Genomic DNA, 17,333 nt, shown 5'->3' with positions numbered 1-17,333 from the left:
AGCACCATGTTCAGTGAAGAGAACTAATCTCAACGTTATGAAGGAGATTAGGACACATCACCCCAAATTACACTACTTTCACATAAGGGAACTAAGAAGAATCAACGGATACATGAAGAGTCAGTTCTCTCCCTAACCCCTTAACCCCCTAAGAACAGGAGATAAATTTCCCTTTGTGAAAGTGTTCCCCTCTCCCCCATTAGGAAGCAGAGAGCAACTTTTTAGTCATCTGAGATAAGAGAGCAGGAACTGAGATGAGTTTACTTACATAAACCTTACTAAAAAAACCCTCATCTTTCATCAGTTCCCCCACATATTCCCTAGTTACTTCCCCAAATTTTACCATCCCTTAAAGCCCAAACCCTCTTTCTTTTATGAAAAGGGTATATAAGCCCCCAGGTGTTAGACCACTTTGGAGTTTCACTTCTTTTCTCTGAATACTCATGCACATAAAATATTAATAAAAATTACATGCTTTTTCTCCTGTTAATCTGTCTTTTGTAAGTTTAATTCACAGGCCCCCAGCTACTAAACATAAGAAAAGATTTTTCTCCCTAACAGTTTCATCCTACATGATTATATAACATTATCAAAATAATAAAACTAGAAAAATGACGAACACACTAGTGGTTGCTACAGGATAGCACAGGGACACAGGTAAATATAAACAGGCATCATGAATGAGTTTTTGTGATGATGAGAGAGTTCTGTATCTTGATTGTGGCATTAGTTACACAAATATATACATGGGGATACAATTGCAAAAATCTATTATAAAAACACACCTGCAGATTTCTAAAAATGGTGAAAACTGTAGTCTACTTAATATTAATGTGCCAATGTAAATTTCCTGTTTTGATAATGTACTATCATTACTATGTGAGATGTCACTTAGGGAAGCTAAGTGAAGAGAAGGTCCACGGGACTCTATGAATTTTCTCCTTTGTACTACTTTTGAAACTTCCTGCTTTTGAAAAATGGAGAGTAACCCTAAAATATTTTCCCATTAGTTCTTTTTAAACTATGCTTTTCGGATAACCAAGACAGTATCTTTAAAATTTTATATTAACTTTACCTAACTACCTTCTCCATACTCCCCCACCCCCAGCAACCCCCAGTTTGTTTTGTGAGATTAAGTCTCTTATGGTTTGTCTCCCTCCTGATCCCATCTTGTTTCATTTCTTCCTTCCCTACCCCCCAAACCCCCTGCCCTGACTCTCAAATTCCTCATATCAGAGAGATCATATAATAATTGTCTTTTTTCTGATTAACTTATTTCGCTTAGCATAATACCCTCTAGTTCCATCCACATTGTCGCAAATGGCAAGAGTTCATTTCTTTTGATGGCTGCATAGTATTCCATTGTGTATATATACCACATCTTCTTTATCCATTCATCTGTTGATGGACATCTAGGTTCTTTCCATAGTTTGGCTATTGTGGACATTGCTGTTATAAACATTCGGGTGCACGTGCCCCTTCAGATCACTACATTTGTATCTTTTGGTCAATACCCAGTAGTGTGATTGCTGGGTTGTAGGGCAGCTCTATTTTCAACTTTCTGAGGAACCTCCATGCTGTTTTCCAGAGTGCTTGCACCAGCTTGCATTCCCACCAACAGTGTAGAAGAGTTCCCCATCTCTCCGCATCCTCTCCAACATCTGTCATTTCCTGACTTGTTAATTTTAGCCATTCTGACTGGTGTGAGGTAGTGTCTCATTGTAGTTTTGATCTGTGCTTCCCTGATGCTGAGTGATGTGGAGCACTTTTTCATGTGTCTGTTGGCCATCTGGATGTCTTCTTTGCAAAAATGTCTGTTCATGTCTTCTGCCCATTTCTTGATTGGATCATTTGTTCCTTGGGTGTTGAGTTTAAGGAGTTCTTTATAAATCTTGGATATCAGCCCTTTGTCTGTAGTGTCATTTGCAAATATCTTCTCCCATTCTATCAGTTGTCTTTTGGTTTTGTTGACTGTTTCCTTTGCTGTGCAAAAGCTTTTGATCTTGATGAAATCCCAATAGTTCATTGTTGTCCTTGCTTCCCTTGCCTTTGGCGATGTTTCTAGATGCGGCTGAGGTCAAAGAGGTTGTGTCACAGCCCCTTTGTAAAATAGTTTGGCAATTTCTCAAAATGTTAAACAAAACACAGAGATTTAGCCCAGAAATTTCATTCCTAAGTATATACTCACCAGAATGGAAAACATATATCCATACAAACACTTGTACATGAATGTTCAGGGCAACATTATTCTTAATAGCCAAAAGGGGGAAACCTGAGTGTTTGTCAACTGATAAATGTATAAACAAAATAACCACACAATGGAATGTTCTTCTCCTATAAAAAGGAATGAAATACTTGTACATGCTACAATGTGGATTATACTTGAAAATATCATGCTTAACGAGAAAAGTATCACACAAAAGGCCACATATTTTAAGATTCTATTTATGCTAAATTTCCAGAACAGGCATATCTGTAGAGACCAAAAGTATATTAGTATTTCTCTAAAATTGGCAAGAATATGAGGAATGGAGAGAAACTACTGAGTAGGAAGTTTCTTTCTGCAGTGATTAAAATGTTCTAACTTAGATTTGGGAATGATTATCCAACTCTTGAATACACCAAACATCACTCAACTATATATTTTAACTGACTGAAACTTTGTGGTATGTAAATTATATCTCAATAAAGCAATGTAAAACAAGGACTCAGAAATCAGCAAGTTAGAACTAAAATGCAATGTAGCAATTCTTCAAAATTCTGAAGAAAAATTATTTCTGACCAAGAGTTTTATACACAGGCAAATTACCAATCAAGTGTGAGGTTAGAATAAAAGCATGTTTAGTTATGAAGGAACCAAAATATTTTCCTCTCAGCTATCTGTTTAAAATCAGAAGAAATTCAGCCAAATGACAAATTCAGCTTGGGGCTGAAATGGTGATAAATATTAGAAAATTTTAGAAGAAAATCTGGCTAAAGGATTTGGGGCTAGGGAAGAATTTTTAAAAACAAGCTGTAATATGGACAAATCAGAGACAAAAAATATATTTAACTAATTAAATTTAAGAATTTTTGTTCTCCACAATGCACCATTAAATAAAGTGAAAGATAAGCTACAAACTGAGAGAATACATTTGAAACATACAACTGAAATGGGACCAGTACACAAAATTTATAAAGAATACTTTTTAAAGAAAAGATGTGGGCAAACAAACAGCATTTCAAAATCCAGAAATGTCCATAAAATATATAAAAATTGTTCATCATTAATAAGCATGGTAAAGCAAATTATAAGATACCATTTCATAACCATCAGATTATCAAAAGTTAAGAAGTCTGACAATCAGTTGTGCTGGCAAGGAATAAAGCAAAGGGAACTTTCGGCTGTCACTATTAGTGTACATTAGTACAACTACCTTGGAAAACAACTGGGGATTATCTTACGAAACTAACATGCACATATCCTACTGAACTAACAGTCCTACTACTAAGTACATATCCCAGAGATGAAATAATAGGTGAACCAGAAGATTGGTATGAGCATGTTTAAAGAAGCACCATTTGTAATTGTGAAAGAACCACCCACATAGCCACTGAGGGACAAATCTATTATGGTACATTAATGCCATGTAATTATTTTATTGTGATTAACAAACACATAATGGGGCTCCTGGGTGGTTCAGTTGGTTAAGTGTCTGACTTAGGCTTAGGTCATGATCTTGGGGTCCTGGGATCAAGCCCTGGGTCTGCTCCAGGTTTCATGGGGAGTTTGCTTGTCCCTCTTGCCCTTCCCCTTTCCCCCGCTAGTACTCCTTCTCTCTCTCTCAAAAAAATAAATCTTAAAAAAAAAAAACACATAACCTAAAACTTACCATTTTTCTTTTTATTGAGAAATAATTGACACATAACATTTTATTAGTTTCAGGTATACAAAAGAACGACTATTTATATATACTGCAAAATGATCAACAGAATAAATGTAGTTACTATCTATCACCAAACACAGTTACAAATTTTTGTTCTGTGATGAGAACTTTTAAGATCTACTCCCTTAGCAACTTTCAAATATATAATATCGTATTAGTAACAATGGTAATTATAACTACACATTACTTCCCCAGGACTCATTTATCTTAGAACTGGGAATTTGTATCTTTTAACCACCTTCACCCATTTTGCCCATACCCTACCCTAGTCTTGGGCACCACCAATCCGTTCTCTGTCCATTTTATTATTTTTAATATACACCGAGTATACTGGCGTTGAGTACATTCACTGCTCTGCAACCATCACCATTATCCATCTCCAGTGTTAGCCAAAATGAAACTTTGTATTTATTAAACAGTAACTCCTCATTCCCCCATTGCACATAATATTATACAGCAACTAAAAAGAATAAACTACATGCAACAAGATGGATGAATCTTAGATGAATATAGTTGAAGGGGAAAAAAAGTCATAGAAGACAACAGACTACATACCGATATTTCTATAAAACTCAAGAACTGGAAAAGCCAATTTACTGCTTAGAAAAAACATACATTTACTGTAAAAGTTTTTTTAAGTGCACAGTAATGATAAACATAAAATTCTGGGTAGCAGTTACCTAAGGGTAGAGGGGAGGGAGAAATCAGAAAGTAATATAAAGGTCGTTGCAATAATACTAAAATCTTCTGGTGCTGAACTTCGATAGTAGGTTCATTTTGTTGGTATGCTTCCTAATGTTCATGTGTTTTTTGCATATTCTCTTATATCAAATGTTACATTAATGCATTTTAAAGACTGAATAGGAGCTTCCTGCTAAACATGTTTATCAAACTTACCATGTGCTATTTCAAATCCTCTCAGTCTTACCTCTTACTATAGCTAATGCTCCTGCAAACAGTTGACTAGTTACACACATTTAGTCCAGTTTCAGTGATACTACTTATAAAAGCATCAAGAAACAAAAACTAGGCTTGATTTTCTTCATATTTTTTAGCCCACAAAAGTATTAATGAAAATTCTAATTATTTCTTTTATAATTCCTTGAAAACATAAACCAAACATACTTACTGTTGGTTTTTTTCATTTAGAGTATTCATGCCCTGGAGATCAGAAAGAGGTGTTCTGGGATTTTTCCGGGTTATACCTAACAAATAAAAAGCAGACATTTTCAAATCAATGTTAAAAGAAACTAAACATGAAACAATTTTTCTAAGGACAAATAAAATTAATGTACTTCAATGGTAAATATTTGCTAAACATGTCAGAAATGTCTAAATAACAATATAAACCAAGTCCCATGCCTGTTACTTACAAATCTGACTTAGCCAACAATGAACAAAATTAGGGAATTAAATAATAAATCTTTTTATTTCTTCTCTCATTTAAACATTATCAGAAAATGAAAGGTAACTGGGTTGAAGGTCTAGAAATGTATAAGCTCATTATTTTAATATTTAAAAAATTCCTAATGATTCCTTTGCATCATTTTTCAGCAATAAGTATACTGCTAACAAGAACTATAGATTTCAGAGGCCAATTAATCTTACATATAGACACTGAGAATCAAAAATAACAAATTATTTCCTTATTAAGGATTACCAATATTTTTAAGTTATAATTTACTTTAAATCATATGATAAACATAAGGCCATGAATTTTCATAACATCACATACACACAGACATTTAATATAGGTAAGACACACTGGACAGCGAGTCAAAAAATCTATTCAAGATAATAATCCTGTACGTAGAAAATCCTAAGAAACGCACAAAAAACTATTAGGACTAATAAAAGAATTCAGCACAATTATAAGACAGATCAATATTTAAAAATCAATTATATTTCTATCAATAGTAATAAATAATCATAAAATTAGAAACAATTCCATTACTAATAACATCAAAATAACACAAAAATAAACTTTAAAAAGTATAAAGTGTCTACACTGAAAACTACAAAATTCATTAAAAGAAACCTAAATAAATGGAATGTCATCCATAATCATGGATTGGAAAACTTAATTACTGTTATGTTGGTGATGCTCCCTAAATTTATCTACAGATCTATGCAATCTCTATTAAAATTCCAGCATCATTTTTTTTTTACAGAAATGATCCTAAAATTAATATGGAAATACAAAGGACCCAGAATAGTCAGAACAATGTTATAAAAGAAGAACATGGTTACAGGACTCACACTTCCAAATCTGAAACTTACTATAAAGATAGAATAATTGAGACAATACGGTACTGACTTAAAGAAAAACAATGGAAAGGAACTGAGGATACAGAATAGACGTTTACATTTATGATCTAATGAATTCTGACAAAGGTGTCAAGACAGTTCAATGGGAAAAGAATAATCTTTTCAAAAATGGGTGCTGGGAAAACTAAATATCCTCATGTAAAAGAATGAAGTTGGACCAAAAATCAAAATAAGTGCTGAAAGTATAAAACCCTTCAAAGAAAATATGGGTGTAAATCTTACTGACATTGAATTAGGCAGTAAAATTACTTAGGTACGTCACCAAAAGCATAAGCAACCAAAGAAAAAAATGGATAAACTAGACATCATCAAAATTTAAAACTACTGTGCTTCAAAGGATGACAGATCAAGAAAGCAAAAAGATAAATCACAAAACGATAGAAAGTGTTTATAAATCAAATATCTGATAAGGAACTTGAATCCAGAAAATAAAAAGAATTCTAACAAGTAAATAATAAAAAGACAACCTGATTTTAAAATGAACATAAGGTATGAACAGATATTTTTCCAAAGAAGACTCGGCAAAGGGCAAATAAGTTCATGAAATGATACTCAACATCACTAGTCATCAGAGAAATGAAAATCAAAGCTACAATGAGATACCACTTCATACCCACCAGGATGACTATAATCAAAAAGACAGATAATAACTGTCGCCAAGGACATGAAAAAATTGGAACCTTTTGTACACTGCTGAAATGTGAAATGATACAGTCACTTTGGAAAGCACCCTAGCAGTTCATCAAAGAAGGAAACATAATATTACCATATGACCCAGCAATTCTACCCCTAAGTAAATTCCCAGGAGAATGTCCAGTAAACTGTTACTAAAATATATCTTGTGATCAACAAATTCAGTTAGAACTTTTTTTTTTTTTTAAGATTTTGTTTATTTTGACAGAGATCACAAGTAGGCAGAGAGGCAGGCAGAGAGAGGGGGAAAGCAGGCTCTCCACTGAGCAGAGAGCCTGATGCGGGGCTCAATCCCAGGACTTGAGATCATGACCTGAGCCGAAGGCAGAGGCTTATTAACCCACTGAGCCACCCAGGTGCCCCAACTTTATTTTCTTATATACTGAATTCATTGTTGTTGTTTTATTTAATCAGCTCCTTAGTTATGGGCACCAATTATCCCTATGACAAATTATCATTATCTATCCTCCATATCTATTCTTTTCTTCCATGTACTGAAACGTAATCATCCCAGGACTTTCTTCAATATTACTAGTTCAATATTCAGCTATTTTCCACTATTTTTTGAGCTCATACAGATGTAGCTTTATGCCTCTGAATGCTTCAGTAGTTCAATACCTCTTTTCAATATCCTTCTGGTACTTTATAGTCTTAAATTTGTACTACTGTTCTATTCACTGCACATTCTTAAATTCTTCTATACTGTAAAGTACTCACAGGAAATTTTCTTCTCTTTCTTGGAGTATCTTCCCTGCAAACACAATAGGGTGCTTCTTTGAGGGTAATTCTTTTATGAATATTATTTGATTTTCTTATTTCCCTCTGTGTGATGATTTTCAACATCAATTATTAAATACTTTAAACATTAAGAGGGCATTAGGAATAATATACTGAACATTTGTTATTGATTATTCAGAAAATGAAGGCCTGTGCACCTCTCTCCTGATCCCATTCCAACAGCTTCAGATCCTATCATCCCCCACTTTAGGATTTGCATAAAAAAATGACTGTTTTTAAAATAGTTACTATAATGTTCAATGACTTAAAGTAGAAGATGGTCTTATGCCATCTTCTACTATACAGACAGCAAAATTCAAGGGAAAACTGGGACTGTAAAAAGGAACCAAATGAATATTCTGGTACTAAAAACAAAAAATTCACTCTATGGGTTTAAAAGAAGACTTTAAACAGCACAATGAACTTGAAATCAATAAATAAAAATTATCTAATGTGAAGAATAAAGAACAAAAATAAAAGAAAAATGAGCACTGGATGAGGAATCTCTGAGACAACATCAAATATTCTAAAAACATGTAACTGACATCCAGAAAGAAAAGAAATTGCAGCAGAAAAAATTTTGAAACAATGTTAGCCAAAAATTTCCTAGATCTGATGAAAAACAATTGAAGCACAGGTCCAAGAGGCACAGCAAATCCCAAAGAGGCTAAATACAAATCATATCTAGGAAATAATAAATTACTAAAAACCAAAAAAACAAAGAGAAAATGCCCAGCAGCCAGAGGAAAAAAAGGTACATTGGATATGGAAGAATTATAATAGGATGACATCTGAGTTTATCAAAAACATATAATGTCAAAAGAAAATGAAGTATCTTGGGGCGCCTGGGTGGCTCAGTGGTTAAGGCCTCTGCCTTCGGCTTGGGTCATGAACCTGGGTCGTGGGATCAAGCTCCACGTCGGGCTCTCTGCTCAGCAGGGAGCCTGCTTCCCTTCCTCTCTCTCTGCCTGCCTCTCTGCCTACTTGTGATCTCTGTCAGATAAATAAATTAAATCTTTAAAAAATAAAAATTAAAAAAAAAAGAAAAGAAAATGAAGTATCTTTAAAGTACCAAAGTTTGATAGTTTCTAATGCCATTAAAACATGTCTACTTTATAACACAGTAACCAACCACAAGTTTTACCTGAGGAATGAAAATGTATGTACACAAAATGACTTGAACAAGAATGTGTATAGCAGGGCTCCTCCCAAGAGCTCAAAACAGTATATAACCCTTATATCCATCAGGAAACAAATGGATAAACACAAAATTGTATATATAATTTTATATATAATAACCCAGCAACAAATTGTATATGAAACAACACAAATGAATGTGTTTATCATTATATTGCATAAGAGAATCAACACAAAAGAATACATACTGTATGATTCCATTTCTGTAAAATTTTTAGAAAAGGCAAAACTAATTTATAGTAACAGAAATCTTAAGAGTTGCCTAAAGGAGATGGGAAAATGTACCAGAGAGCAGAAATAAAATTTTCTGATACAACTTTATTCAACATTTTATTTTGAATCTGTATTCACAGGATTTAGGTTTTTCTCTTATAAACATCTTACAATTGAGCTTTCTTTTTCTTAATTGGATAACCTGTTTTTTAACTGTTTAGGTTGGTTCATTTTAATTTATTGATACAGTTGTTTCTGTTTTTTTCTTTTTCTTTTATGCCTTGAATCTCCCTAATTACTACATGCTTCTATCCAGACTTCTACTGAATTATTTTCTTTATATTCTGGTTTTGCTTGTTTTGAAAGTTATACTCTCTCCTTTGATTATCCTTGAATTTTTAGCATATCCAAGAATCCTAAACCGAATTCTCTCTTCCCTTTCACTAAAGAGTACAAGAACCTTTCAGTGATTTGATTCTAGTTATCCCCTTCCCATCTCAGAGGTCATTACCCAATACCTATTTCACCTTGTTTTCTTCCCATTAATCAAGCAAATTAAACTTTACTAATAAGTTTTGCAAGGTAACTGTTTATTTAGATTTATACACATATTTATCATTTCTTTATCAGATCTCAAAACTTTCCTGTGAGTTCAGGTTTTGTCGTTCTCACCTAAATCTTTTAATAAAGTTCTATCAGTGTAAATCTGTTCAGATTATTACCTAACTTTATTGCTATTATTCACCTTTGCCTCGTATACCTTTGTAGATCCTTTTATTTTCATCATTTTAAGAATCTTGTAGATATGGGATGCCTGGGTGGCTCAGTCAGTTAAGCATCTACCTTCAGCTCAAGTCCTGATCCCAGGGTCCTGGGATCAAGCCCCACTTCTCCCTCTCTTCCCCGCTCATGTTCTCTCTCACTATCTCTCTCTCTCAATAAATAAAGTCTTAAAAAAAAAAAAGAATCTTTTAGATATTATTTAATTGAACTTCTTAAAAAATTCATTTTGAGAATGTAATTGATGAGGTTAATCTATTTTTATTAATTTTATATAACAGTACTTGTTTCATTGAAAGTAATATTTTAACAACTGATCTATAAAACTATTCGGGTGAACATGTTTTCATTTCTCTCAGGTAAATATCTGGGATTAGTATTAATGGAATACAAGGAAAGGATATGCTCACATTTATAAAAAAAGCTGACAAACTGTTTTCCAAAATAATTGTACTATTTTACACTGCAGTAGAGTATAAAAGAATTCCAATTGCTTCACATCCTCATCATCAGTTAATACTATCAATATTTTTAAGTATTGTCAACTTCTTAAAATTTAGCAATGATACAGGCTTTTAATGTGACCTTATTGTGATTATAATTTGCATTTCCCTAGGGACTAATGAAACTGATCATCTTTCATGAACCTATGGATCATTAGTATATATACTTCTTAAAGCATATGTTTAGGGGCACATGGGTGGCTTAGTCATTAAGTGTCTGCCTTCGGCTCAGCACATGATCCCAGGGTCCTGGGATCGAGCCCCACATTGGGTTCCCTGCACGGCAGGAAGCCTGTTTCTCCTTCTCCCCTTGCTTGTGGTTCCCTCTCTCGCTGTGGCAGGAAGCCTGTTTCTCCTTCTCCCCTTGCTTGTGGTTCCCTCTCTCGCTGTGTGTCTCTCTCTGCCAAATAAATAAATAAAATCTTTTTTTTTCTTTTAAGATTTTATTTATTTAGTCAACAGACAGAGATCACAAGTAGGCAGAGAGGCAAGCAGAGAGAGGGAGAAGCAGGCTCCCCACTGAACAGAGAGCCCGATGCGGGGCTCGATCCCAGGACCCTGAGATCATGACCAGAGCCGAAGGCAGAGGCTTAACCCTCTGAGCCACCCAGGCGCCCCATAAATAAATAAAATCTTTAAAAAAAAAATAAACCACATATTTTAATCTTTAGGCTATTTTTTTTAAGATCTTATTTGAGAGAGAGAGAGTGAGAAAGAGCATGAGAGGGGAGAAAGTCAGAGGAAGAAGCAGACTCCCCATGGAGCTGAGAGCCTGATGTGGGACTCCATCCTGGGGCTATGGGATCACGACCTCAGCCAAAGGCAGTGGCTTAACCAACTTAGCCACCCAGGCACCCTCTTTAAGCTATTTTTAACTGAACTGCTTATCTTATTAACTATAGGAGTTCTTAAAATATTGTTTTCAAGTCCATTATCAGTTACCGGTATCACACAAGTTTTGTTACCTAGGGTGTGGTATGCTTTCAGTTTTCTTAGCAAGATGTTTTTTAAAGTAGAAATTTTCAATTTTGGTGAACTCCACTTATCCTTTTGTTTTTAAACGGTTCATACTCTTACGTCCCATCTAAGAAATCTTTGCCTGTCCCAAGATTACAAAGATTTTCTCTCAGGTTTTCTTCTACAAATTAAATAGTTTTATTTTTTTTTAATTTTTTATTTTTTTAGTTTTACTTTTTAGGAAGAGCTATTTGATCCACTTCGAGTCCAATCTTATAGATAAAATAAGGTCAAAGTCCTCTTCTTATATAAGGCTACCTAGCTGTTCCAATGTCATTTGTTTAAAAGACTATACTCAACCCCAATAGATTATCTCAGCACCTTTGTGGAAAATCAATTGACCAATAAGTACAGATCTTTTCCTGGATTTTTATTTGATTCTATTGATCTCTTGATCTTTATACTAAGAACAGTGTCATGATTATTTTAGTCTTGAAATCATATAAGCTCTCTTTGTTCTTTTTCAAAATTGTTTTGTTATCCTATTCTGTATTTCTATGTAAATCTTAGTTATTAGCTTGTGAATTTCTACCAAAAAAATCTCCTCATTTATTTAGGTATTCTTCAATTCCTCTTAGTTGTATACAGGTCTAACACGTATTTCATTAAAGTTATCCCTACGTGAGGCATGTAGGTGGCTAGGTCAGTTAAGCATATGACTTCTGATTTCGGCTCAGGTCATGATCTCAGGGTTGTGAGATGGAGCCTCCCATCAGACTCTGTGCTGGGCATGGAGCCTGCTTAAGATTCTCTCTCTCGGGGCGCCTGGGTGGCTCAGTGGGTTAGGCCGCTGCCTTCGGCTCAGGTCATGATCCCAGGTCCTGGGTTCGAGCCCCATATCGGGCTTTCTGCTCAGCAGGGAGCCTGCTTCCTCCTCTCTCTCTGCCTGCCTCTCTGCCTACTTGTGATTTCTGTCAAATAATAAAATAAAAATCTAAAAAAAAAAAAAAAAGATTCTCTCTCTCTCCCTCTGCCCCCTGCCAAAATTAATAAATAAAATAAAATAAAAATTATCCCTAAGTATTTCCTGTTACAGTATGTTATATTATTACCCATCACATATTAAATCACTTCAAAACCTAGCACTTAAATATGACAGTTCTCATAATCACAGAGTTTCTACAGAAACAGGTTTCAACTGCTTAGCTGGGTGGTTGAGAAAGGGTCTATCATGAGGTTATAGTCAACCTGTTGGCCAAGGCTGTGGTCATCTCAAGACTAGAATGGAACTGAAGGATTTGCTTTCGAGGTCACTCACATGGTTAGTGGCAAGAATCAGTTCCTAACTGCTGACTACAGGCTTCAGAGGAATTCTCAGCAGGGCTACTCAAATGGCAGCTTACTTTTCCCAGAAACAGTGATCCAAGAGAGAGCTAAGCAAGTGAGAAATTATCTAAGATGGAAACTGCAGACTTTCATAACTCAATTTTGGAATTGACAAACTATCACTTCTGCCATGAGAATACCAGAATATGAGGATAACTGGAGAGTATCTAGGAAGCTGACTGACAAAGATGTATAAATGAAATTCACAAATTTCATTTTCCACATGTTCACGGCTAAAATAACTTAATTTTGTAAATTTACCTGGTATCCTGGGAGATTACTTTCTAGATCAAATAGCATATTTTAAACTCCTTAGCACTTTCTATACAGTTGATCACAATGTCTACATCTTCCTTTTCAATCTATGCACCTTGTATTTCTTTTTGTTGCCTTATAGCACTGTGTCTGACTTTTATTATTATTTTTTTAAAGATTTTTTTTTTATTTATTTGACAGACAGAGATGACAAGTAGGCATAGAGGCAGGCAGAGAGGGGGAGGCAGACTCCCTGATGAGCAGAGAGCCCGATGCGGGGCTCGATCCCAGAACCCTGGGATCACGACCTGAGCTGAAGGCAGAGGCTTTAACCCACTGAGCCACCCAGGCGCCCCTGTGTCTGACTTTTAGTACAGTGTTAAATCTGAGCGGCAAAAGCAGGTATCTTTGCCTTTTCTCAATGTCAGGGAATAGTATTCAATCTTTGATCATTAAGTATGAAGTCTGCTGTAGGATTTTTATGCATATTCTCTATAAACTAGGAGGCTGCCTATTCCTAGGATCCTATAAGTTTTTAAATAGGAATGACTGAAGAATTATGACAAAAATCTTTTTATCCAACTACTGAGATATCATAAGCTTTTTCTTTTTTTCTAGATGGATAATAAAATGAATTACAGGGATGCCTGGGTGGCTCAGTAGGTTAAGAGTCTGCCTTCGGCTCATATCATGATCTCAAGGTCCTGGGATGGAGTCCCACATCAAGCTCCCTGCTCAGCAGGGAGCCTGCTTCTCCCTCTACCTGCTGCTCCCTCTGTTTGTGCTCTATGACAAATAAATAAATAAAATCTTTAAAACAAACATATAGTGGGTTATATTGATTGATTTTCTATTATCAAACAAACCTTTCATTCCTGGAATAAATTCCACTGGTTTTCATGTATTCTCCTTTAATATATTGGTGAATTCAGTTAGCCCTTATTTTGTTAAGGCTTTTTACATCTGTTACTGTGAGGTATGTTGGTCTATAGTTTTAATGTTTTTGTCTGGTTTTGGTATTAGATTAATAATACTGGCCTCGTGATATGATTTGCATAGGGTTCCTTGCTCCTATATTTTCTGGAGAGAAACTGAAGAGAACTGGTTTCTTTCCTTAAATGTCTCTTAAATAAAATTTACCATTGAAGCTATCTGGGCCTGGACTTTTTGGGTTTAGGGGAAGATTTTGCTTATGAATCCATCATTGTTATTAGGTATAGGAGTGATCAAATTTTCTATTTTTCCTTGGGTCAATTTAGATCGGCATTCAAGGAATTTGTCCATTTCCTCTAAGTTGTTGAATTTATTGACACAAGTGTTCATAATCTCTCCTCAATCTTTTGATGGTCTATACCATATGTAACTGTCCACTTGCTCATTCCCGATAAGTATTTGTGTCTTCTCTCATATTTTTAAGATTTTATTTATTTGACAGACAGAGATCACAAGTAGGCAGAGAGGCAGGCAGAGAGAGGAGGAAGCAGGATGTCCGCTGAGCAGAGAGCCTGACGTGGGGCTCGATCCCAGGACCCTGGGATCATGGCCTGAGCCAAAGGCAGAGGCTTTAACCCACTGAGCCACCCAGGCGCCCCTTCTCTCATATTTCTTGATCACAATGGCTAGAACTGCACTACCTAATACAGCAGCCACTGGCGACACATGGCTTTCGAATTTTATTTGACTGAATCAGATCAAAATTTGTTTTCAAATTTTCAATAAATTTCAGGTGCTTAATAGCCATATGTGGTTAATGGCTGCAGTTTTACAGAGTGTAGCTGGAGAACATTTTCATCTTCACAGAAAGTTCTAGTAAACAGAACTGGAGCTTTATCAATTTTATTGCTCTTTTTGAAAAATCAGCTTTTGGTTTTCACTGATTTTCTCTACTGTTGGCCTGCTTTATATTCACAGATTGTAGCTCTTCACTTCTCTCTACTTATTTCGGGTGTAAAGTGCTCTTGCATCTTCATTAGGTAAAAGCATTGATTCTGACTTTTTCTAATATAAAGAATTAAAAGCTATCAATTTTCTTATAAGCACTTCTTTAGTTGCATTATGTAAGTTATTTCCATTTTCATTCAGATCAAAATAGCTTCAAGTTGCCCATATGAATTCTTTAACTCATGAGTTACTTAAACATGGGGTTTACTTTCAAAATATTTGAGTATTTCTCGGGGAGCACCTAGATGGCTCAGCAGAAGAGCAAGTGACCCTTTATCACAGGGTTGTAAATTCAAGGCCCACGTTGAGTGTAGAGATTACTTCAAAAAAGAAAAATTGGAGGACTTCTCAGATAGCTTTCTGTTACTGATTTCTATTTTTAAGTTCCATTTGGGTCAGACTTAAATTCCATTTGGAATTCCACAATGGAATTCTATTAATTGCATTTGGTCAGATTAAATTTTCAATCATTTGTGGGACCATAATGAGGCCTGAGGTCAGGGATATTAAGGCAAGCATTGTCAGCAAGGTGAGAGTATTAAGTTTTATCAAGCCCACAATGCTTCTCTGTCAACTGCTAATCCTTCATCATCTTCATAAACATGTTCTGAGTATAGACTGATCAAAAGTATGGGTCAAATTCAAGTGCGATTCTTCTCTTCTACCCTTTCTCTTTCTCCTACCATCTTACTCCTTTATCTTACCAGGGCTCTTGATCTTTGCAGAAGTGTGACTGAAGGTCATCCTTCCAAGAACCTCAGTTTCTCTCCTCTAATTTCCTCCTTACCAAATCTCAGAGATTAGTTACTAGAGAGAGAAGGTGGGAGCAAAAGAAATGAAAAGGAAGAACCACAATACCTTTTATGTCTTAACTGTGAAGGCCGCACACTGTTACTTCTGCCATATTCCATTTATTAGAAGTGAGTCATTAAGTAGAGCACATGCCTTTTGAAAGGAGGAGTATCAAAGAATTTGTGGATACATTTTATACCACCAGAATATGTCACAGTTTTTACTTTAGTCATACATCTTTTTAAAAGAAATTAAGACAAGGAAAGGAAATATGTATAGTCATTTATTTGTAGACAGATTTATTATTTCTGTTTCTCTATTTCTTCCAATAATTAATGAGTCAGCAAACTAAGTCCCTGGGCCAAATCAAACCTACTGCCTGTTTTTGCATGACCTGATGCTAAGAATGGCTTTTACATTTCTTAAATGGTTGAGGGAAAAAAGAAAAAAATCAATGGAAAAATATTTTTGTGACATGCGAAAATCATATGAAATTTAAATTTCAGTGTCCGTTACAAAGTTTTATTGGAACACAGCCATGCTTATTTATTTACGTATTCCCTAGGCTCCTTTCACAGTAGAATGGAGATGTTTCAACAGAGACCATAAGACCCACAAAGCCTAAAATATTTACTACCTGGCCTTTTGCAGAAAAGTGTACCAGTACTTATTATTCATCCAAGTTACCATCTGATGGTAATTTTAGCCTTTAGTTTAAAGAACTTCTACTATCAAGGTGCCTGGGTGGCTCATCAGTTAAGCATTCGAATCTTGATTTCAGCTCAGGTCATGATCTCAGGGTCATGTGATGGATGGGCTCAGTGCTAAGTGTGGAGCCTGCTTAAGAGTCACTCTTTCTTGGGTGCCTGGGTGGCTCAGTGGGTTAAGCCTCTGCCTTCGGCTCAGGTCATGATCCCAGGGTCTTGGGATCAAGCCTCGGGCTCTCTGCTCAGCAGGGAGTCTGCTTCCCTCTCTCTCTCTGCCTGCCTCTCTGCCTACTTGTGATCTCTGTCAAATAAATAAATAAAACCTTAAAAAAAAAAAAAGTCACTCTTTCTCTCTCTCCCTCTGCCCCTCCTCCCACTGCTCAAACACCTTCTCCCTCTCTAAAAAAAAATTAAATAAAAAAAATAAAGTCGAACTTTCTGATTAAAAAACAAAATTTCCATTATCATTTCTTATAGAATGTAAATTATGGTGACAAATTCTCTCAGATTCCTTTCATCTGAGAACATCTTTATTTCAGGTTCATTTTTAAAGAATATTTTTGCTAATAGTTAGACATTGTAGCAACACTAAATTCTGTTACATTTTTCTGGAAACTGTTGATTTTTCTTCTAACAGGTAATTAACTTGTCTGGACCCAAACTAAAATACAGAAATTTTGCCTGAAAATTGAGTTCTGTTGCGGGGATTGGGGAGGGCAGTGTTTTGTTTGTTTTGGGGGGGAGATTTTAATTATGATTTTTGGATATTTTTCCATCTCTACTGCTTTAATAAGTCAGGTGTTAATCGAATCATTATTCCCCTGTATTGAATGTGCCATATTTTCTTTTGGCTGCTTTCAAGATTTTCTCTTTCTCTT

The 17,333-nt window shown here is 35.2% G+C and overlaps 1 protein-coding gene across 2 annotated transcripts in view; it reads right to left on the bottom strand.

Annotated features, from left to right (window-relative positions):
• The window catches only part of LOC111153187 (myosin IXA), a 282,109-nt gene that overhangs the window by 131,001 nt on the left and 133,775 nt on the right, over nucleotides 1-17,333 (bottom strand). For both annotated transcript variants that reach the window (XM_022512043.1, XM_022512044.1), the window contains exon 16: nucleotides 5,056-5,131. In XM_022512043.1, coding sequence (XP_022367751.1) covers nucleotides 5,056-5,131 — 76 coding nt within the window. The remainder of the gene's footprint in view (nucleotides 1-5,055; nucleotides 5,132-17,333) is intronic.

This window comes from Enhydra lutris, unplaced genomic scaffold (assembly GCF_002288905.1).
Source record: "Enhydra lutris kenyoni isolate GAN:26980312 unplaced genomic scaffold, ASM228890v2 scaffoldscaffold31, whole genome shotgun sequence".
Classification (NCBI taxonomy): Eukaryota; Metazoa; Chordata; class Mammalia; order Carnivora; family Mustelidae; genus Enhydra; species Enhydra lutris.
This window is presented reverse-complemented; position numbering and strand designations above follow the sequence as displayed.